This window comes from Coenobita brevimanus, chromosome 98 (assembly GCF_032717465.1).
Source record: "Coenobita brevimanus isolate Jiangsu-jjx chromosome 98, ASM3271746v2, whole genome shotgun sequence".
Taxonomy (NCBI): domain Eukaryota; kingdom Metazoa; phylum Arthropoda; class Malacostraca; order Decapoda; family Coenobitidae; genus Coenobita; species Coenobita brevimanus.
The window spans coordinates 773,075-797,166 of NC_137051.1; the positions used below are offsets into that span (position 1 = coordinate 773,075).

Genomic DNA, 24,092 nt, shown 5'->3' on the forward strand with positions numbered 1-24,092 from the left:
ATTGGACACAGAGGACAACCTGTTCATCTGTAGTGACTGCCACAATATACTATTTCTGCAGCTGACAGCAATTACGAGGTAAAAATTAGTTCAAAGAAAGCCATAAAACAAAGATGCCTTCCCACTGGTGTGGCCGATCATTAAAATTTCACAACAAATGAAAGATACTTCAAATCATGGTTACATATAACTATATACATAAAGAAATATTACCTTATCCAATGTAATTCCTAATCCTTACTTTGACTAAAACACAACTAGGCTACATTTAGTCAGCAATGCAAGCATCGTTATGAAAGATGGTCCCAACTCTTGACATGTGCTAATATTTTGATTATTCCGTACTGTTTTCTGTCATTTTAACTATTTAGTTATTTCACCCACAATTTAAGCGGCTCCACTGATAGCATAACCAATATTAAGCCATTATCCAAAATAATTTTAATTCAATAAAATATCTGAGTCTGGGAACTGCAAGTATTGTAATTCTGTCCATTGTTATGCATTTTTACGACATACAATCAAATGACTGGATCTCATTATCTTCACCTTACTGCTCTCTCCTCCTCGTGTATAAGTAACAGAGAACAAGTCAACACTAAAATACCACATCATAGTATATAATCCATGCTACCAATATAATCAGGGTACTCAGGTACCTACAGCAGGCTAGCTTTAAGATTTATAAGTTGCTCATGCATACCTTGCTCTTATCTGTTTCTTGTGCAATCTATTCATCTTACTTCATGGATTAACATTTCAACATCTGAACACTGACATACCTTACAGTTAACAATTGCATAATACACTTACAGCAACAACTAGTCAGCCTCTCAGTATTCATGATATAAAAACACTGCAAGCAATTGTATTTCCCACTTTGCCAGGCTATCCCTCCAAGTTTTTCTTTTCCCAGTTTACTGCATACTGAAATCACTAACCGGTCCAACAGCTTCAATATTGATGCCAATACCAATTACTCTACCAAATATGACACCTGAATGTTCTTGTTTTTCTGAGCAGCGTTATCTACTCCCCAGTTTCTCGAGGTACTAAATCTGACATCTCCCTAACACTGCATGTTTATCAAAGCATGCACTGTTCTTTCTTTCACAACAGAGCAAAACACAGAATCAATCTCCAGCTTTACAACACAAATCAACACTCTTGCAACCAATATGTGGTTTCCTTCCGCACATCTCTGATTCATTATGCAGCTTATTCCCAATGTTTCTTTGAAGTATTTTACTGTACCGGTCAACCTTCTTCCCCAACGTGTTGGTCCTGTGTTGTGTGTGTACTTGTCCATTCAGTAGCCGCCCCTGAAGCCACCGCGTCTCCCTCTGAAGCCACCTCTGAACATGCCCCCTCGGTTGGACCCAAAGCCAAAGCCACGCCCACGCCCACGTCCCATGCCTCTGAAGTTACCACTGGCTGTTTGGAGGAAAGACAGCAATTATTAAACACTGGAACCACACCTCATCCAATCTTTGGATGAGAAAAGAGATTGAGATGATAATAATGATGATGAATACAAGCCCTGCACATCTGGAGGTCTTGTGGCTAGAATGCTCCAGCTGAAGTGATGGTCTTGATATAGCCTATACACGTGAAAGTTCAATTCCCGAGAGGTGATTAGGGTTTTTTTAATCAAATGATGTTAACAAAGAAGGTACGCTGGCCATCTACCCTAAATAGTAGCCGAACCTGTCTCTACACCTCAAAAAAGGAAATATGCGATTGACTATTACCATATTAAACCATTCACAATGATGGATCATTTTAACATTTCTACAGGCTCCAGCACACTTGCATGCATCAGCCCTGGTCACCCTATGGCAGCTCTCCATGCTGTTCAATCTCTGGCACCCTCCTTATTCAGTCTCTTATCCCTGAGGTCAAACTCTATAACCTCGTCCCAGGTCTTTTTCAGTCTGCCTCTCACAACCCTACCCCTGACATTCACATTTCTCACCCTCTGCATCCAACTATCCTCCTCCATCCTCTCAACATGCCCAAAAATGTATAAAACAGCTTATTAGCAGCACTGCAAGAGTATATTAAAATATGTCACCTTACTGGATGGATCAAGACAAACGAGTAACAACCAACACCCACCCACCCATCAGTACCACTAACCAATCCCTGTTTACCATCATTCAAAAGTACCGTGAACCGGGGTGACTTCGTACGATTTTGAAGGTTATTTCATCCTGACACAATTTATTTTGGCCAAAATACTGATGTTAAGTATTACATACGTACGTGAGCCAATAACCTGTAAGTATCTAACAGCCAGATAATCTCAGTATCTCCATCTAGACGTAGTAAAATATTTTATAGGTGTCCGAGGTCACCCCGGACTGGGGAGACTTCGGACTGCCTTGGGGTGACCCCAGACACTCATTAGAAATGCACTGAAATGGGCCCCTAGTAGCTCAGCTGAATGTTTGGACAGTTCTGGGGGGTCTTCGGACACTGCGCGACTTTTAAAAAAATTGCTGAAAAAAATACAAAAAAATACAGAAAAATTACAAGTAAATAGTAGTGATATATAGCAAAAATAGATGAAAAAATAAATTTTCCATTGACTTACAACCCCAGTTTAGTTGATTATACATATACATTATAGGTAGTACATTCTCACGCTATGCGCAGGTTAAAGGCACGATTGTGACTGACTGACCGGACGGTTTAAAGCGTGCCGGCTATTTAAATGCCTAATTAAAGGGAACTTGGAATGGAGGAACAGAAGATAGGGAAGGAAAGAGCTAAAGAGTGAAGGAGCTTGGGAAGGAATGAGAGAAGGAGAAACAGGGAAGGAGAAACAGGAGTTAGGAATGAGGAACAAGAGGAGGGAGTGGAGACGAACTATAAGGATATCATACCGGTACCGTACCATATGGTAACTTAAATAATATGTGTTCTCACATCATATTTCTTAGCAGCAAAAACAAAGATAAGCATGCAGACTGTGTACATTGTACAAAATATGTTTTATTACATATAAAAAAAGCAAATTAGATATGCTGTCTGACCTCAACCCTTTAAATATCCATTGTCCGAAGTTACCCCTTTAAATCCCAAAAATGCGTACACATTCACTCATGTCATGTTTACATACATTTAAAATGCAGATTTTAACCCTTTCTCTGTTCCAATCTTCAAGTTAGACGTTAAAGTAAACCTCTAAATGTGTATAAGCGTGCGGTTTGTTATGATTCGTTCACACCAGACCAAGTTTTCCCGTATTCATTTTTTCACCAAAAAATAGCATTGTCTTTTTTACAATATATTCACCAGTGGAACATAATATTTTAAAAAGATAATTATACATAACATTTTACAAAACCTATGCAACATTATCCCGTTTAAATATATACGATATCTTTCTTCGTTTAGCAGCTGCGTAGCATTTAATCTTTTTATGCAAATTTCGTCCGAAACCACCCCGTGTCCGAATTCACCCCGGCTCACGGTAATTACTACCTGGGCACAAATGGTTGTAGAGCAGTAACAATCACCTGAGCCCAAACGTGCAACACTTTCTCTCACAATTCAAGCTATCAGAATGTTCAGTTGCTGGTCACACCTAATGCAACATCCACAACCAAGTCTGTTCATATTATCAATGGGACAAAGACATTCTGCAGACTGTGATGCCTGACATAGGGTGCAATCCAGTAATATACATTCAACCCCATATATACTCACAATACTGGCCTGCTCGCTGGCTGTACTTGTCTCGCGGGGGGGCGTAAATCTGACGTTCTGTTTTCTGTGCCTTGGGGCTCGTGCTGTCGAACGTGATAGGGGTGTGGCGTTTCTCAGTTCCATTAGCAACGCTCTTGCCATTTTCCGTTGTTGCTGGTTTCCATGACAGTGTGATGCTTGCCTGAAAACCGTCAAAAATAAAATATCAATTGTCACCACATCACCAATACTTTTAAATTTTCTGTCTTTAATCAACAAAGACAGACAAAAATTCAATCAACTTCAAAGTTAATCACACAACAACTGCAAGGGAAAACTGGGGTTAATGCATCAGCAGCTTAAAACTGACACAACTATTTTCTTTCCACTGGTAAGGATTTCCAATAACTGAATAAAAACTGGTACTGGCCAGCATGCAATACAGTCCTAAACAGACAAAACCAGTAAAAATTTAAAATGTTTCACCCTTTAATAAGTAGGGATTGCCAATAGATGAATAAAACCCCTAGTGGTGTCACAACACAAAACCTACATCAGAAAAGAATATAGATGAATAAAATCCCTTACAGTGTCACAATACAAAACCTACAGCAAAAAAAAATATGTAAAAAAATTTCACCAACACTCATCACAACAGTAAGTTTCTTTCATCAGTTATTGCTCCAATAGTATAACAACTTTATTTCCATGCATTTGGTGCTGTAAACTGCAGGAACCAACAAATCTGTTTTACAGGTGTTATTCACCCTCATCTTTAATGTCAGGACCAACTTGTCTAGCCCCGAGCTCCTATGCTCCTCATGGGGCAACGTAGGATTGGATGCTGGATGGATGGATGATGAAACTGGCAATCATCTAGGATTTAAACTAAAAATACAAAATTAAGGTACCATGGAATTCCCACCAAAAATATAAGTGAAAGGTGACATACACTATAGACTTCCCGTACCTTATAGGATGGAGGCTGATGGAAAAGATCCTTGATGAGCATGTTGATGTTGTTTGTTGTCTTTCGTGCAACAAGCTTGATCTTATTTTCTTCAGTCTTGAGTTCCTCCCCTTTCTTGTTGGCCAGAGCCTCTCGCAGCCGCTTCTGATACGCCTGGCACACTCGCGCAAAGTACTGGAGTCTGCAGCAGGAAGAGTTCTCTATTATTAACATTATATAATTTGTGTTCTTGGTGTCTCCAAATTTTATTCAGATCGGGTGAGACTTCTGGACCTAGAAGGGTTAGATTTAGTCATCAGTATCTCCTTCACTGCAACATGTCACCCCTTAGCTGAAAAAAATCACCTGGAGGAAGTAAGAATTTAAAAAAGAATAAATAAGAGTTTATAGCTGGACAAGAGAATGGCTATCTGGAAGATGAAAATCAAGAATATCTATCCATCCCCCTACGTCGCCACATGAGAAGCGTAGAAGCCCGGGGCTAGGAAAGTTGGTCCTGACATTTAAGTTGAAAGTGACCAGCCCCACTCATCCCTGAGTGGCATTATGTGAGCAATAAACCCCAACCACCCTTGGATATAAACATGCATCAGCTCAATCCACTTGCAGTGCCCTACTTACCCACTAAACCACCAGGCACCATAATTTGGTTATATGGTTACCACCAACCATAGTAAATGGTTTCCTGGTGTACAGCAGCTTCACTGCTCTTACTCTTGACTTTCATTTTCATGCCACACCATAGTCTCACAACCAGATGTTAAAGTTGGTACTAACACTCCTTCATGTAAGCCTAGTGCAGCTGCAACATTCAAGCCTCTGTTTCTTATCAAGGCCTTCATGAAAGTGCAGTTAGGATTGTGAGGTGGAACCATGGTTCCAGGGGCTTGATTGAGTGAATGATTACAGCCCACTTCATTCAGTATGCTGTTGATAGCTCTCCCACTTTCATATTTCCATAATTCTTGATCCTACTGAATCCCATCTTGAAACAGAAAAAAATGTCACAGCTCCTGTGACTCAATATCAGTGGAATTAAATTGTCTGGCCCTTATTGAAATAGAATACTAGAGTCGTCCTGACCATGAGAGGGTTAAGGAGGGTCTTAGTAGTTACCAAACAAGTCTACCAATAGTATGAGAATGTTGGTCCTACCTGATTCTGAAGTCCTTAAGCCTGGCAGCATCAGCTGTGAGGAACTCTGTGTGATGTTTGGCCAGCTGGTGGAAAGTGTACAAAAGACACTCCACACGAGAGAACTCCAGACTCACTCCACCCTCCAGTGCCTCCGTGGCAGCATCTCCCTCGGGTGGCAGTGGCATTACTTCCTGTGGGGGGGGGGGGGGAGGTACTCTTTATGTTAATTATAAGTGCTTGTAACTAAACTTCCTATTGTAAATACCTGCTTCATAAATCAAGAAAACGTACAATGCATCAAGAACATGCTCAACTTTCAAACAACTCAGTGCCATACTGGCATCCTGAATTAGTTACTATATACAGTACCTAATAACTCTTATAAGCTTATTAAGCTACAGTAAGCCTGAACCACAGCAATCCTTGCTGGATGAACTCACCAGAAGTTTGTCATAAATGGAAGTGACTTTCCCTGGGATGTCTTCTATCTGTCCAGCATGTGGCACCAACTCAGCGATGATCTTGAGGAAGTCTAGGAGGAGTGTGCCACCAGCTGCCTCAAGCTGGTCTAATATCGGCACCACTTCACGAAATATGTATTCCACAAACTGTGTTGACCGCACTTGTGACTGGGGGAACAGCAAGAAAAGGTTACCACAGAAATTACAGGAGTGTAGTAAACAATACATAGCAAGTTTGGTAAGAAATAAGTATGCTTTCCATTCATTCCAAACCCATCAATACTCAATAACTCACACCCACCCCAAAGGTGCTGAGATACCGTACCCATTAATACCTAATGTGCCAGTCTGATTTTCCTTTTCTGTCCACAACATAACTCTCAACCTAATATAATAAAGACTTTGACTGTAAACAGAGTAGTCTACTGTATTTATACAAAGAGAACACATGCATTCAACCAGTTTCACAGGGAGCTGTCCAATGAACAAATCTATTTGAGTCATGTGTCAGTAATATTATTAAAAGAACCAAATGACTACAATCATAACATCTTTTGTCAAATTCCCTATAAAGCAAGTAAATGTCTGTTAAAGAACTTTATCATTATATTCATTTAACCTCTTCCTCAAAATCTTTCCTGTTAATCCAGTAGGCCTCAATGGTCAAATTCTACGTGGATTTGGAGATTTCAAAACTCCTTCCTGTCATTTTTATTTGTACATTAAACCTCTCTATCACCTTCTATGCTATCAATACACTCTATGTTAACACAAAAAATTATAAGAACTGCAGACAAGAGAATAATAAGGCACAAGGTGCAAAATACAGCTCTGTGGCAGAGATGTTGTGTATCTGTGACGCAACTATAGATACAAGCCGAAGACTCACCGAGAAGTAAGGGAGGGCCTGTTTGGTACAAGACGCCACCCGATGGACACTCTCCATGTCTGTTGTGTCCAGGGGTTGGCTAAGATTAATTTGTTCAGACACCAGGTCAACCAGTCCCTGGTAACCCTTGACTGACTGGCACACTTTCAGTTCTCGCAGGATCCCCATCATGTAGGTAAACTCATCTTCTGAGGAGGCAACCTAGAGGAACAGAATATCAATATCATCATCATCACCACCCTGTAGCCACATCCATCACATGGAATGGATAGAATTAGGAAACTACTCAATGAAACAGACAAGAAAGAGTACCATAGCTATCATGAGAATGCTAAATGAAATGTGCCATTCATCTGTTCACTTACTATGCAAGTTTTCAAAATACCGTAACACATGTCTTTCCTCACACTCCAATGCGACCTTCAGATATTTCATCCTGCCAGTCCAATGATGTCTTTTTGTGGGTGATCCTTACTACCTCCAGATGTGTTCAATGAAGACATGCTCATGGCCTAATGCTGAACACTAGAAACACAACAAAGGAATCTACACCACAAATTAAGAAACTAAAAAGCACTCAAAGAGTGCATACCTCTGCCAATGACGGACCCAGATCCATCCCCAAATTTAATCAATCTTTTCTTGGCCCATGGCCCACCCTTCCAGAAAATTTCATTGAAACTCACTAAAAACTTTTGGAGATATCATGTGGACAAACAAACAAAGTGAATACATAACCTCCAACAAATTTGCTGGTAGAGGTAAAAAGGATAAGGGTAACAACAACAACAAGACTAACCTGCAGAACCTTCTTGGCTTCTGCGAGTATGAGATTCTCTACTTCAGTGGTGAACACCTGCGGCCCCAGAGACTTCACCTTGCTGTGGAGGAACTTAATACACCTCTCCCTCACCAGCTCATCCTCACTGTGCTCCATTTGGTAGAACAACCCTGTCAGGGTTCCTGTTAAAATGGAGAATGGCTCAGAGTTGGGGTTGTATTCTGAGTGGCACTGGGAGTTTTCATAAATACAATAGTAAGGCCACATTATATGTCACATTTTCAAGTGTTATTTTTTGTTACGTTGGGTCTGGTTAGTACTTGGATGGGTGACCACCTGGGAACACCAGATGCTGTTGGCATAACGTTCTCCCTACGTGTGTGGGGTTGGTGGAGGATTAGTGCCCCTCCCTGTAAAACAATTAACTCTAAGCCCTTGGTCACCCCGTTTGGGATACATGGCGTCTGGCAATGAATGAAAAAAAATGAATTTTTTGTTATTATGTCCACTTTTTTTCTTTTTTTTTTCCTGGGAGGGGGGGATATGTAGTGATATCCTGGAAAATGTCAGTACCCTGAAATGGTGGGTCACATGGAGAAAATGGAGAGCATGACTGATTGTGAGTTTATAAGTGGTGGAGAGAAAGAGGAGGAAAGGGAGACCTAGGATGAGTTGAAGACAGTAGAGAATGGTGTGGAATAGAGGAGGGACAGAGTGATGTGGGTGAATGTTCGCAATCACCCCAAATGGGATTATGAGACCTGGCTAAAGAGGGATATGAAACCCACCCTTAGCGTCGGTCTTGAGCAGTGTGACAAGTGAGCTGTGTACCATGGCCACCTCACTGGCATCTTCCATCTGCAGCAGCTGGGCCAGGATGTCTGCTACTTTGGCCACCAGCTCAGGCCGCTCCTTGCACAGGCTTGGAAGATCCTTGATGGCTTGCTTTCGTATCTGATATCAAGAAAAGATAAGTTACAGTATCCTATAGCCATTATAACGTAGTAACAGGAACAGCTAATCACCTAACATCCCCTTTGAGACGTAACTGCCCAAGGGAATGAAGGTTCAATATCTATTAAAAACAACCATGCTGCATTCACATTTCAGTACTGTATATCTGCTGGGCCTGGCACTGTAGTTAAGTAATAACAAGAACTATACAGATACGGTAAAAGTACTTCTTTTCTAAATAATAAATAACAACAAATTTTACTTAAAGTCGCTTATAATTCACGTGGAAAATCTGCTTTGAAATAAGCTCAGTCCTCAGTCAAAGGCTATGTGCTTTTATCTCCTTCAAACTTATAATGTAGCTACCATACTGTTAAGTTGCTTCTTGGTATCTCCAAAACAACTTGATTCTCTTTAGGAGTGACACCATGAACTGAAGGGGTTAACAAAGACCATATCTAACCCCTCCAGTTCAAAACTATCATAAGCTTTACAAAAGCATCTGGTGAAAGTGAGAATAAAATATGAACTACCAGGGCTCTTGCTAAATGCCGATGGTTGCGAGCCACTTGGCTCCTGATGTTTCAGATTTACGAGCCAAATAAATTTTTAGTAGCCAAACTGACTAAGAGCCGAAATATTTTACGAACAAGAAATATATTTATTTACATATTGTGATGATCAGAATCATATAATGAGGTTTTAAACATTCACAATGGTGACAAGGAAAGACTTAATAATCGATCACAATGTGCTTTTTTGTTCATTTAAGTGACATTTACTTATTCTGTAGTTTACTGGGTTTTGAAGTGGATGTATTTTCTCCTCGCTAAAAGACGACTTTCATGTAAAATCTGTTCGCCAAAGGGAAAAAATACTCGCATTTGCAAGCTGTGGCTCGCCAAACAAGAGCCCTGATTAGTGTTGGACTGAAAAGGCTAACTCCTACAGCGCTGGTTGGTGACTTACCGCAACATCCTCATCTTCACAGAGGTCAAACAGAGCATTGAGTGCTTGCTCTTGCTGGGCAGGGAAGTGCTGGAAGAAGCGAGCAATGAACTGGGAGGTGAGGCGCCGCTCCCCAGCCCCTCCCTTCACGCCGGTAAGGATCTCTGTGAATTCTGCCTCATGCTGGAAAAGAATCAGGGGAGTCAGACCACAGATTCAGTAATGCATGGAACTGATATACATAATAAAAAAGACAGCAAAACACATGGCTGCAGGAGATTAAAACTAAGGATGAGGTCAATAAACTGCACTGTGACTGCGAATAAACAACTGCCAATACATGACCACTACCGTATCCCGTTTTACCCCCTCCAGAGCCTAGAAGACCAAGGTAGCTTACCCTATTCAGAAATTTAAAGGCAGGAGACTGTCTACAGCTCTTGTAGCAATTACCAGAAAGTAACCTATTATAAGCTGTCAAGCATATGACCAGTGCAAGAACACTCAGGAGCAGAGGATGCAAAGGTCAGAACCGATGAATCCAAAGATTAGGTCCATATGAGTGGCTTAATGTCTATATCTGTACCAATGTACAAAATTTCTCATTTTCTTAAAATCAGCAGTACAGTACTGTACTCCAATAAACTTTATATACTGGAACTTTCTTCATACTTCCATACTGTTTTTCATGAGTCAGTACAGTATCAACAAAACTGCTGCAAACTCTGTATTTTTATGTACTGTTTGCTCATTCATTCACATATAAAGACTCCAACATGCCTGCATGTTATCAGCCATGGTCACCTAATGGTCTTCATACAGTAAGCAATTCAGATAATTGAAAAATTAGTTCAAATTTTCATGCTTTAATAACTATAACACTTGCCTAATACCTTCTACTTTCATAACTTAAGACTGCATGGCTTGTAAATATGAGGCGCTCCGAGCCAGAGGGGCGACCGTGCATTTTGCTTATTTTCTTTGACATTACCAAACTGTTATATGCTTAAACATGTCTTGTTTACCACCATTCTAATCGTCGTGGCTAGCACTTTCAAGCTAAACAATAAAATGCATATAAATATAATTTTACCTCTGTATAATTAGCCACGTCAAAGTTTAACATCTAAATTACTGAAAATGAGCAAAATGCACGATCGCCCCTCTGGCTCGGAATGCCTCATATGATCTCCAATATGGTACTTTGTTCAGATGTTACCATAATTTCTTCTATATCAATTTACTACAATTTGTCAGGTTATTTTCTGGTTTTCACTCACCTTTCTTTGCCACCAATCACTTCATTATACAGTTTACTTTTACTTCCTCCGAACAATTTCAGTTGTTACAAAGGTCATCCACAATGAAGGGACAACATTGTTTCATATCATTTATAAAGACCAGCAAGCTTGCTAGCATCAGCATTGGTCACAAAATAGCATATTACATAATGCTATACCTGGTACTGACCCATCTGGTTCGCAAAGGTGAGTAAAATTGTGAGACAGCAAAAAGAATATACAGTACAGTATGACTTCATCTATACCAGTATTTCATGATAATTTTACTGATAATTCTGTAATTTTCTACTTTCAACCTAGACATGAAATTTCAATGTCTCTCCCTCCCCCCCTTAATTGTACAGTATGTTATTGGTTCAATTTTTAACTTCAGTTCCGTTGAAAATTACCCGAGTTTTATACTGCATACATATGCCATCCACCCTGATATGAGTGAACTACAAGCCAATTTTAGGCACTACCCTGACCCCAGTTAACCTAACCTTCCACATAATCCCCATTAAAAAAAAAAGAAAAAATCCAACTTTACCTTAATACTTGTCTTCACATTCCTTTAAAGGAGTAGGAATGGGGCAGCTCCTACTATTCACACAGGTCATGGTGAAACTGAGTCAGTGACTGGGTAAAGCAAAGCACATGACATGCTGGCTGCCAACTGGCTAAATAATGTTATATTTCCCTTATTAATGATTTTTGACGTATTTCACAGCAGAACTGGTGCTTGCACTGATGATACATAACTAGAGAACACCCATAAACAACTGGATCGATTATCGGCTACAAGAATACCAATAATTCTGCTGTTAGACAAATATGGTAAAAATAAATAAACTGAAATGACCACACCTATGAATTTGCAGCACATAAAAACAGTAATAATTAAATACTGTAAATGTCATTTTATATACTGGAAACTAAATGATCTTCACTTTAAAAAAAATAGTTATCAACAGCCTATTCACAGGCTAACTCTGCCAACTGTCAATTTTTCACTAACAATTTTATAAGATTCCACAATAAACTGCACTTGATATTCAAATGTGCGGCATCAATGGAATATTTACCCAACAGTGTATCTAGTGCCAATACATGCTCCTATTCGTGTCAATAACAGGTGCAACCACTTAGGATGGTTTAGGCCTACAAAGGTTACACATACTGACAATCAACACCATAAACTATTTACTGACTGAACAATATTAACAAATACTACAGCAACTATACTAATTAACTACCCATAAATCACTGGCCAACCAATTATCGATCTGCCCGAAAACATCGCCAATAATGTCTGTTGACGTGGTTCCCAAGCCCGCCATTGCTTTCTCTATATATACACATTTAGCAAGCAATAAAAACAGAATCACTTATGGGCCTACCTCGCCTGCTTTATCTTTAGCGTCTGCTATGACGTTATAAAGCGCGTACAGTCTCTCAATGGTAGCCATTTTTTAGAGTTAAACCTTCAGGACTCACAACAGACGCCGCACCGCCACACCACTGCCACAAGATAGCGGATCCTGTTCTGGGGACAGATTATGACCATACGATTTTCTCCTTGTTCTATATTTCAAAACTTCTTACTATAGCTCAGAAAATATATAATAAATTATTTTACACAAAATTTATAACTCTTGAAAAAAAAGTCTCAAATGCACAAAGACAGTACAGAATCTTCTACTTTGTATGATTTGCTTAATTCATTCGTTTCATCGAATTATAACTATCAATGTTTGCATAAAAAGTTTTTTCAGAGTACTAGATGGCATGTAAGTTATCAACAACGCATATTCACGTACATCATTCATGCACTTAGTGGCAAGTAAACCGAAGTCACACGCATTCCAACGAACACAGTTTCCGTGCAGTTTATTGTACACTAAATACTTCATAGTTGAGATCAGCCAATAAAAGAAAAGCGCTCTAATTCATCGAGAATGATAGCTATTCTCTGTGGTAGTACATGAGAAATAATATCGAGATGGGAGCGAAGTTACTATGAAACTATCATGAAAGGCTATGGAGGAAGTACTGATTGACAAACATTTATTGTTGTAAGTGTAGAATATTAATACAAGACAGGTGCTCTTCCAGGATCCTCAAAAAGGAAGAATCTATGGACAACGTACAATACCTCGATTTTTTTTTTTTTTTTTTTTTTTTTTATGAATAGGGAATATACGAAAACAAAGTTTAAAGGTTAACTCAGGTACCAAGTCCCTACTTACCTGCTTTTTGGCGCTTGCCTTATCTCTCTGTTGGTCCCCATTAGCTGTTTGAGAGTTACAAAGGTCGGACCACATATTCAAATCCCACTGCGAGCAGGAACTTCTCAACATGCCACTTTCACACCGCCACTGTTGTTGCCCTCTGCCACTCTTCAGTCTCACTGTTCCTTTTCAAGTGCTTATATGCTGAATGTTGGGGCGGTTCCTGGGGGTAAGTTAGAGCACACACACACACACACACACAAAATAACACAGAAAAAGAAAAGAGTCTTCCTATTTTTTCATGGCATCATAACTGCTGAGAGTTACTACATGGGGTTCAGCATAGAAAGTGAGTGCTCCATTCAACTAGCCATGAGCTTTCTCTCTCTCTCTCTCTCTCTCTCACACACACACACACACAAAATGTACCTCCCTATACCCTTTCATCTCTTCCTCCGTCCCTCCACTATCTCCTTCTCCTGCACCCTCATCCCAAGGTACGCTCATTCTCTCTCCGCAGAAGGACCAAAACTACAGTGTCCTCACAACATACAGTTTCATTATACACTTTCCTTACCTGTATAACATCATCATCCTAACCTCTCTCTTCCACCCAGGTTAAGAATAAGGGTGAGGTAGGGTAGGAAACAAACTGCACGAAAAACAAGAGAGGGAAATATCAACAGCATCCCCAGCGGAATTAATGGGCCACACATTAATTCCCTCACCTCTCAAGCCCAAGTAATGCTGCTTCTACCTCACTTACAACCATATAATTATATTTTGTATTATTTATAGATTAGCCTCGCATAATTTTCCCTCACCTCTCAAGCCCACGCAATGTTGGTTCTACCCCTCTGACAACCATAGGCACATTTTATTTATAGATTATCCTCGCATTGTTTTCCCTCCAAAATATACACTCATATTCTGTTAACTCTCCAAGACAGTACCAGGGGTGGGATTCTCAGACATATTTCCGATCGATTCTCTGCCGTAAGTTATGTGGTTTTACAGGAAGAACTAGACAAGGGAAGATTTACACTTTTTACCTTGATCTTCGTGCAGAAAACAGTTACAACCTGCTGCAGTTTTCGTGTCGTAACTTAAGATTTATTTATGAAGAACAGGACAAAAGGGAAAATTCTACAGCCTTTGTCCCTCCTGCATATCAAAACCTGAGTTACGACATGAAATAAGATCGTAAGTGCGTTTGTGCAGTCCTTGATACCAGTTAAGGAGCGTAAATGTGAGGTGAATGAAAGGATAACGAAATTCTACTATATATTCACCGTTTTTACAAAGAGTTCATTTCAATCAACAGAAATTTAAAGCTTGACCTCTTACCACGCTGAACTATACATATATACACTGTCAAAAAATTAATAGAACAGACTGGAAACGTAAGCAACTATTGAAGAGAAAAGTACGTGAACAATATGAAAGAAAAGGCACAAGATGATAACGCAATAAAAAAGACAGAGCACATGAAGATAATGCAGTACGAAAGAGAGCACAAGAAGATAAACGCAAGATAATATTAACGGGAGAAATGAAATAAAAATATGGTACAATAGGATGAATTAAAGCAGGAAAATTATTATAACGATACACAATAACTGCTCCACTCTCTTCAACTCTCCCTCACACTGCAAAAACCACACTTCTCATTTTAAATATCTACAGCGAAAGTCAAAATGAGCTTCCGTGTCCACCGTTACGAGACAGCAGCCGTGAAAGCAATCTCTATACAAATTTGGTATGATCAGCTGCACTAGTTACCAACAAGAGCTAGTATAAAAATATCTATAATATTGTTTGGTAAATTATTAAGACTAAAAATTAGCTAAGATTGTACAGAATTCCCCTCCCATACATTGCTGACTATTTCTTCTATATTATTATTAATGATGGCTTATGTACAGTCTAGAAAAGAATATCATCACCCACGAAACTATATATATATATTTTTTAACCATACTTTCCTTGTAATCTAGTGCGTTTGATACTTTCCAGGAACTTGTAATTTCGACTGTTGATGTTACTTTAAATGGGGACTTATTAATATACAATAGTTAATGATACAGGACTTGCAGTACAGCATCTCAAAATTCTTTATCTCGTTTCCACATACAAAGCACAACGAAAGTAACGATATTCTTTTTTTCAGACTCCCCCCTCACTCAACAAAATACACAGACCATTACTGCCTTACGATACGATAAATACGAAAACAAGTTAACATTATTTCTTTGGGCTGGGAACAGTGTATATGCCCTGTTAAGTACATTAAGTAGGCGTTACTGTATTAATGTACTACCGTGATCCCTGGAAAACTAAGTACTGTACACTATATTATACACAAAGTCTATCTACACAACACTACTCACTCAAATTACACTATACTACTGACCTAGCTCTTGCCTGACAGGTCAACCACGGCAGAGATAAATAAAACATGAAACTAATCCATCCATCCATCATCCAACAAATAAAATTGGTAATAATAAAGTGATGAAAACAAAATTCATGGCATTAATATCCTTGTAACATTATTCTGGTTGAACTGCAAACTTTCATTCTACCCAAATCCGTCCAGCAGCATATTCTTACGTCATCTACTTCACTCACGATCTGCTGCTTCTTCACATTCGAGTCATTCTAATAACATATTTACACTACACTACTACATTTTACACAAAACTACCTCCCACCTCAGATGTAGAAACAGTGCTGACTGTTGTGTTTACAGGTGTGTGTTCTGCTGCCTAGAGATAATGTGTTGCAGGCCGGTGTGTGTTGCTCTGTTGCTGACTGCGCAGGTGTGGAGGTTGCAGGTATGGTGAGGGTGTGCTTTGGCAGGACAGGTGTGGAGAGAACAGACGTGTGGGACTCAGCATCTGTCTTTCCCCCTGCCAAATGACCACCCACCACTCCTCTCTTCATACCTGCCTTCAACTCTTTCAAAACACCTGCTCTAATATCCTGATATGAACTAGTACTGGTTTTCAACTCTTGAAACGGCATGGTACCTGTTTTAGAATCTTGTATAGGTGCAGCATCTATTTTCTTTTCCTGCAAAATACCTACATGCAACTGTTGCAAGGATGGAACAGCTGTCTCCGGCTCTTTTGAGGAGGGAACATTTGTCTCTGCTCTCTGTTTACCTTGCATCTGCCTGGCCAGCTGCTTGGACACCAACGTCTGAGTGCTCGTATTCGACCAAGTCTTAGTCTCCGTATTAGTGGCGGAGTCTTTGGTGTTCGGAGCAGCCAGGGAGATAGGGGAGGAGTCTGAGCTGAGGGAAGGGTCATGGGAGTTCAGGAGGTCACTAGCTGGGGTCTTGCTGGAGAAGACTTCAGCAGTGTCCGGACAGTGGGAGGAGGGAGGATTTGGAAGTTCAGTGTTTGAGGAATTTTGAAACGTAGCCGATGAGGGGAAGAAAAGGCTGGTAGAACTTGACTCATCAGGGAGAGATGAACCCTGGAGTTTTGCAGTATATGAGGGACTCTGAACTTCAGCATCAATTGGATTATGAACTTCAACAGTTGTGACAGAATTCTTCATTTCAGAGGAGGTAGAGGAGGGTTTGGCATCAGAGGTGGTGGTGTGGCAGGCCAGCAATAAGGCCGTGGACGATGCAGGAGGTAAACAAGAGAGGGTGGCAGTGGTCCTTGTTTCAGCAGAGAGTGAACATGAAGTAGACGTTGCCTTGGCAGAGTTAGCAGGATTACAGTACAGAGGACTACAGGTGTCTCTTGAATCAGCCGTTGTGGGATGGTATGAGTAACTCGAGCCCCTAATCTCATGAGCAGAGGGAAAGTGCGAAGGATTACTGCCTCTCCTCTGAGATGGGAAGAAAGACGACTTCGTGGCACCTCTAACTTCAGGTGCGGAGGGGCAGGAGGCAGGTGGGTTGTTCCAGTTTAGCGCCGTCATCCTTGGCATCACATCCGTACAGTCAATCACTGCCTCTTCCACCAGCACAGGCGGTGGTGGTCGGGGTGGTGGAATGGCGGAGTGGGGTGGATAGGACTGAAGTGGGTGATGAACATTAGGAAAAGACGTTGTACTAGGTGGAACAATCTGGGACGAGACAGGGTTGGGTGGTGCACTGTAGGGTGGAGCTGGATTAAGTGGAGTGTTGTGCGATGGGGCAGGGTTGGGTGGAGCGTTGTAGGACGAAGCGGGGTTGGGTGGAACATTATACGATATGGCTGAACTGGATTGAGCACTGTATGATGGTGCATGGTTGGGTGGAGCATTGTAGGGAGGGGTAGGGTTGGGTGGAGCGTTGTAGGGAGAGGCAGGGTTGGGTGGAGCGTTGTAGGGAGGGACAGGGTTGGGTGGAACGTTGTAGGGAGGGGCAGGGTTGGGTGGAACGTTGTAGGGACGGGCAGGGTTGGGTGGAACATAGCAGGCTGGGATGGGAATGGGTGGAACATTGAAGGGTGGGGCTGAACTGGGTGGATTACTGTACGACTGAGTGACAGGACTGGGTGGAACAGCCTGGGGTGGAGGTGGACACGGGTTAGCCGAGATACTGTGTGAGGTGGCAGTGTCAGACGCGGTGGGATAGGTAGGAAGAGACTGTGGGGGTCCAGAATAGGGAGGGGCGGTGTGGGGTACGGCACTTTGGGACGGGGCGGCGTGTCTTGTGACTGGATAAGATGGAGCGAGATTAGGTGGGACAGTCTGAGGTGCACTGGGATAGGATGGGGCAGACTGGGGAGGGAATGAATGGGGTGGGGCAGGGTGATTTGGAGCTGGGTAGTTAGGGACAGGGTGAATTTGGGCAACGTGGTTAGGGGGACAGTAGTTTGGCGCAGGGTGATTCGGGGCATGATAGTTTACGGCAAGGTGATTCGGGAGAGAGTGATTAGAGGCAGGGTGGTTTGGAAGGGGCTGGGATGGTGTAGGGTATGAGATGGCAGACTGGTAAGGAGCAGAATGCTTAGAAACAAGCTGGGATGTGACATGATGTGGCAGGGTGTGGTGCGTCGGGGCGGACTGGGACACAGCAACCTGGGACGGGACGGGGCGGGGTAGAGTGTGATGCACCAAGGCGGACTGGGATGAGGCAGGGTGAGGCGGGTCGTGGCAGGGTTTAGATGACGTGTTCGACTGTGCACTCTCTCTCTGTGCTTCAAACGTCCTCAGGGAAAGCTGCAAAAAGGACGTCAATCAAATAAATCGATTTATTTCTCTATCTATTATCTATCTATCTACCTACTGACACCCAGACGCCTTAATCCCGGAGAAGGTGGTCACGAACAGATAGCCTCCACGTTGCCCTGTCCTCTGTCATCAAGCTGTCCTCTTCCCAACCTACAAAACCTTCATTCCTAAACCTCTCCACCCCACCCTTCCATCTCCTCCCCGGTCTCCCTCTTCTCCACTTCACTCATCACACTCTCCTAGTTGGTCTCTCACTCAATTCATCACACTACACTCTGCTGTATATCAAGAAATCTAAAATGACGCATCGTAGACCAAAGTGATCATTATTACAAACCTTAGACCTTAAAAAAATAGTCCTCCAAATCGTAAAAAACTATATCTTGCTACAGGACTTAAGAATTATGCATTAAAATGACTCACAATATAATGACATGAAAATAATGCAGACTCGAGGGATTTATTCTCTCTCTCTCTTTCTCCATGATATAAAATGGCATAGAATCATAAACTACCGCTCATATCCGCCTGAGCGGTGAATGTGCCTTTAATACTTGACTCTTTTTCCCTCTAACTTGGCCAAAACTGCCATCTCTCCATCATGGACGCAGAGCTGTAATAGTAATACTAGAATTCGGTGCTAGTCACGAGGAGGTGCTATGGGAAGGAAGCAGAGTAGCATTGCCTTCTGCCACTATGTAAAACAACTTACAAAATGGGTGAAATTCTAGGCCAAGATAAGGTGCAAGAACTACAGCGTACAGAACTTTGCAAAATACAAAACAGAGGTGCTTTACCTTCCTGAGAGAGAGCGCCTGTGACATATTACGCCTGAGGACAAACACATACTCGGACTCCCTGTCTCTCGGCCACATCGCCTTCACGTTCAGCAATGTCTCTTCCGGCGGGATCATTCGGTCGCTGAATTCCGGACTCCGCCGAACCTGGGAAAAGTCACCTCATTATATACCTGTACAATTTTTTATTTAATCATTCATATACTAACCTGCTGTATCGATTATTAAAGTTCTCTCATTATAATCTGTTGTATCTGAGTAATAAAATTCTCTCATTATCAAACTATCCACCTAGTCGTCTATCTACCCCTTTAACTAGCTTTCAATTGTATATCTTATCAGTAACGTCGGCTCTGGTAGGATTATTAAAAACTGAACTTACACAGCGCCACTGCTGTATTGAGGAAACGTTAACTGATTCAAGTACTGTTTATCTGTTTACCTGGAAGTATGTATGCTACTGGCAGTGCTAGTTGTATTGGTATGGCCTTACATACGCCCGCATACGGTTTTTATTCACTTTCTGACTGATCATATAGGTGAAATAAAAGTACCCATCCTTAGCATACAGAACACAGCTTATCTGAGGGAGTCTTTTCATGACCCGCGGTGAGTCCTCCTGTATAGGCTAGTCCATATCCGTTGGTCAACATGTAGTCTACTCTGTATCTGAGGGAGTTAGACCCCCCACACCCCCGGCATGTCGAGCCCTGACTTTGACACACATAAACATAAATAAACACTTCCACTTTCGCAGGCATCAATCGTCCTCCACACACCGCTTCCCTTTTTGTACTTTGTCAGCATGGAGAAAGGTTTATTTTGTCTTTTACTCTCCCTCCATGAAGAAGGTCCAGTCCTGCAGATGATGTCACAGGAACAGATAAGAGATATATATTTACAATGAGGTGATACAGATAAAGAGACACTAGGGATAACCCCCTTGTCCGTGATGCCGTGTACCTAACTAACCTCGTGTATGGCGTAGTAATGCCTGTTGTCCCGCCTGTTGTAGCAGTTAAGCAGCAGTTGAACCACCTCCTCAGCAGTAGTGCGATCCGACACCAACAACGACTTGTACTGCGACTGTTACAAATAAATAAATAACTAAATATATAAACAAATAAGTTAATACAGGCAACAGAAACATCCTTGGGAAAGCGGAGTCTTATAAAAAAAAAAAAAAAAAAAAAAAAAAAAAAAAACGCACTCGACAGCAGAAAATCATCTTGTTTATTTGGCACGACAATTTCAGAGACAATTTTACTCCATCATCAGACAATCTACAAATTAAATGAAACATCATGTGGCAAGAGTGACAAGCAATTTACAGAGTTCATTATAAAAATTAAACACAAATCAAAAGTATCAGTAATTATATCAGCTTGTCAGTCTATAATAAAAAAAAAAAAATAGTGAAGGTAAAGAAGTTAAATCAATAAATTCACGAAAAAAGGACAAGGGAGAAAAAAAGTCACGTAAAGCAAAGTGCACCGATAAAACATTATATTAGGCTCCTTACAATACAAACACAAGAGCTCAAGGGAGGTGTCACTGCTGGCTAGTGACGGCCGATGCTGCACCGCCAACAGAGACTCGACTAGACACAGCTCCGCCTGGTTCGCATGAGCAGTGAGGACTAAGAAGGTGCCAAAGCGGATGGGATGGTCCGATTCTATGGAAGGTTTACGTATGGCGCTATAGGATGGGTTGGCTAATGGCCTGTTTGTTCTCACAGATCGACCCAAGTGCTCAAAGACAGGATCCCTTTAACTGGCGTGTAGTTTTGCCATTGTACATTGTAATGCAGCTATAACACGTTTAATACATCAGTACACGTGTCCTCCTCCTCCTCCTCCTCATCATCATCATCATCATCATCATCATCATCATCATCATCGCCAACGCAACTAATACACCACACTCACCCCCGGCATCAGAACAGTATCGTGGACCTTGACAACGCCGCCCCTCCTCATCTGCAGAGCGAAGCGGGAGTCCCCCGGGGGTCTGCACAGGGCCAGCTGGGCGGGGCGGGCACCCTCCTCCAGCACCAACAGCGACCGCACTGGAGACCCTGAGCACCTGGGGGGGAGGCAGGGGGCTTAGGCAGGTGAGGCAAGGTAAGTAGGGTGAGCGGTGAGGCAAGATAGATCGTCATCATCATCATCATCATTATCATCGCCATCGTAACCACCATCAACATCTTCACCATCACCATCATTATCATCATGATCATAATTATCATCACCATCATCATTATCAACTTTATCACCATCACTGTCATCATCTTTATCACCATCATTATCATCATTCCATCATCATTACCTTTATAACCATCATCATCGTCATTATCATTACCATCATCATCAACAAATTTATCACCATCATCAGATTAACAAACTTCTGCCCAGTTAGACAAGATGGGAATGATACATATACGTAAAATATTGCAAATACTTCAAAACGGGGAGGGTCAGGAGCATGGCGTACCTCCTGACAGTGACCTCCATGGTAAGGTAGAAGAGGTTGGGGTCCCTGTGCCTCATGCGGTACTTGGAGAGCAGCGTTGCCACCACCTCACGGCAGCTGGCACGGGACGACACCGACACCGTCTTGTACTCAATGTCGGAACGCAGGCACTTGGCGAACACACGGATGGTTGTCTGTGGGACGAAAGAAACGTTAGATAAATATATAGATACACAGATGAATGGATGAATAGATAAACAGATAAGGACAGGCAGATAAATACAATACAGTTGACATGGGCGGTGTGCGGGAGAGGAGGAATTAGGTGTCAGCTGAGTGGGGGAGAGGGAAAGATGGATGCAAGCAGAAGTAAACAAACACAAATGTACCAAAACAATCTGATACGAATAACGACGGGAGCCAACAAAAATAATTAGAGAGAGAGAGAGAGAGAGAGACGGATGAGATTAGAGAGACGATTGGAATTCATTTATGCAGAGAAGCACCACATTCGTTTTTCAACATCTCATTCCTATTTCCCTGCTCCAATCTGCTTCCTGTTGCATTTCTTTTTTCTTTTCTTTTTTTTTCAAGGCGGGTGAAGTATCAAGGTCATAAGCGGAGACTCAAACAGGTTCTCAAGGGTGGGGTCAGGGTTTGATAATTTAATGATGTGTTGCTGGCAAAGGGAAAACAAAAAAACAAAACAAAAAATTACATTACAAGGAGATTTGAGATGATATGGAAACACGTGGATTCTCTATGATATTTTTTTTTTCATTTGTTTCTTCCTCTGTTCAACTCCTGACAAAAAAAAAAGGAGGGGGGGATACGTGTTCCTCTTGTGTCCTTTCTTGTCGGTATAATCTCTCTCTCTCTCTCTCTCTCTCTCTCTGATTCACGCCTTGCATCACTACTATTTCTACACACACTTCCTCATCACTTCCCTGGAAATCCCACTTCTTGCTCACTCTCCTGGAGAAGATAATGGTGTGTGTGTGTGTGTGTGTGTGTGTGTGTGTGTGTGTGTGTGTGTGTTCGAAACAGGCTAGCATATTCGGGGGGTCACTACCTTCGACAGTGGCGGCCCTCCAAGCGCGGAGAGAGGGGAGGGGGGGATGCTGGTTGCTGTAAGCACCCCCTTGTAAATCAGACCAGGCCATATGTGGTGAGTAGTAGTTACCAAAGCAGTATTTAAAGATTCAGGATGCAGTATTCCCACTATAATAAACACACACACAATTTTATATATATATATATATATATATATATATATATATATATATATATATATATATATATATATATATATATATATATATATCGTATGTCCGTATGTATAAAGTTATGTATGTAGTACGTGCATCCTTCACAGTCATGGGGTCCTTGTTTACAGCCAGCAGCAAGGCCACACAACCGACTCAGCAAGACGGAGGGAGGCACTACAGTCACACTTACCACACAACTGCACCTATTTATCTGTCAATTCCCCCACTCAAGCGTAATGGGTATAAAGCGGCAATGTACGGGTGTGTTCAGTACTTCCTGTGTGTCATCTATACTCGTTTTACCCTAATGACCTAAAATGTCACTTCTCCATTTTCAGTGCTGATACGTAACAGTAGATTAAACCCTGAATATGCTGCTAGTCACGAAAACATACCCTGAAAAGACTAACTTCCTCGAAAAACCTCTCATAAGCTGAATAAAATCGTCTGGGAGTATAACGAATAAAAGTAGTGCTTGTTTAGACGTGGGTGATTATTTGGACAGACCAGACGTGTAAATGAATTAATGACGGTGACTGTACAAGCCTGTGAGCAGATTGTGATGAGGGAGTGATCTTCAAGGTGAGCAACTCTGACACCCGCCATTAAAAAAAAAAAAAAAAAAAAAAAAACGAATAAGCCAAAAAGAGGTGGATGGAGAGAAGGAAGTAGAAGTAAGAAGTATGGAAGGAGGGAAGGGGGTACATGGAGGGTCAGGTGAGTGGAGGAGAGAGGGGATGAGGGAGGAAGGAGGTGCATGGAAGGGGTAGGAGTGAAGTGGAGGTAATTTTGAAGAGGTTTGGGTGGGGTGGATGTATGTGAGGTGGATGAGTGGAGAGATACACAGAAGTATGAAGGAATTAAAGAAAAGAAGTCCATTGGTCTATAACAAGGTAGTCTGTGATCTCAAAAACTTTGGATAAAAATGAAACCTGCATGCGTAAGAAAACAATGTTAAAACAGGAGGGGAGGAGGCTTTCCCCAGCCCACCACTAACCCTGGCATAAAAGCCGATTTTTAAAAACTCATTAGC

General features: G+C 41.6%; 2 protein-coding genes across 2 annotated transcripts in view; both read right to left on the reverse strand.

Moving 5' to 3' along the window:
* Positions 1-516: 516 nt before the first annotated feature.
* cass (apoptosis inhibitor cassowary) lies at positions 517-12,630 on the reverse strand. Its single transcript, XM_080283880.1, has 10 exons — positions 12,514-12,630; positions 9,855-10,016; positions 8,720-8,885; positions 7,950-8,113; positions 7,151-7,351; positions 6,241-6,429; positions 5,819-5,991; positions 4,664-4,844; positions 3,715-3,895; positions 517-1,434 (listed from the first exon to the last, which is right to left on the reverse strand). Exons 1-10 carry the CDS (start codon positions 12,580-12,582, stop codon positions 1,310-1,312), a joined length of 1,611 nt encoding a protein of 536 aa, XP_080140006.1. The 5' UTR covers positions 12,583-12,630; the 3' UTR covers positions 517-1,309.
* A 3,295-nt stretch (positions 12,631-15,925) lies between these two features.
* The window catches only part of LOC145414150 (uncharacterized), a 49,813-nt gene continuing 41,646 nt past the window's right edge, over positions 15,926-24,092 (reverse strand). Inside the window, exons 3-7 of the mRNA XM_080283717.1 lie at positions 21,813-21,985; positions 21,248-21,404; positions 20,292-20,405; positions 19,320-19,466; positions 15,926-18,510 (exon numbers count right to left, since the gene is read on the reverse strand). Of these exons, the coding sequence (XP_080139843.1) occupies positions 16,060-18,510; positions 19,320-19,466; positions 20,292-20,405; positions 21,248-21,404; positions 21,813-21,985 (3,042 nt within the window). The 3' untranslated portion in view covers positions 15,926-16,059. The remainder of the gene's footprint in view (positions 18,511-19,319; positions 19,467-20,291; positions 20,406-21,247; positions 21,405-21,812; positions 21,986-24,092) is intronic.

Excerpts from the sequence above, each read along its gene's own strand:
- cass (XM_080283880.1), bottom strand. The coding sequence starts at position 12,582 with ATGGCTACCATTGAGAGACTGTACGCGCTTTATAACGTCATAGCAGAC. Across the intron at positions 10,017-12,513 it reads CTAAAGATAAAGCAGGCGAG|CATGAGGCAGAATTCACAGA; the intron begins GTAGGCCCATAA and ends ATTCTTTTCCAG. Across the intron at positions 5,992-6,240 it reads CCATTTATGACAAACTTCTG|GAAGTAATGCCACTGCCACC; the intron begins GTGAGTTCATCC and ends CCCCCCCCACAG.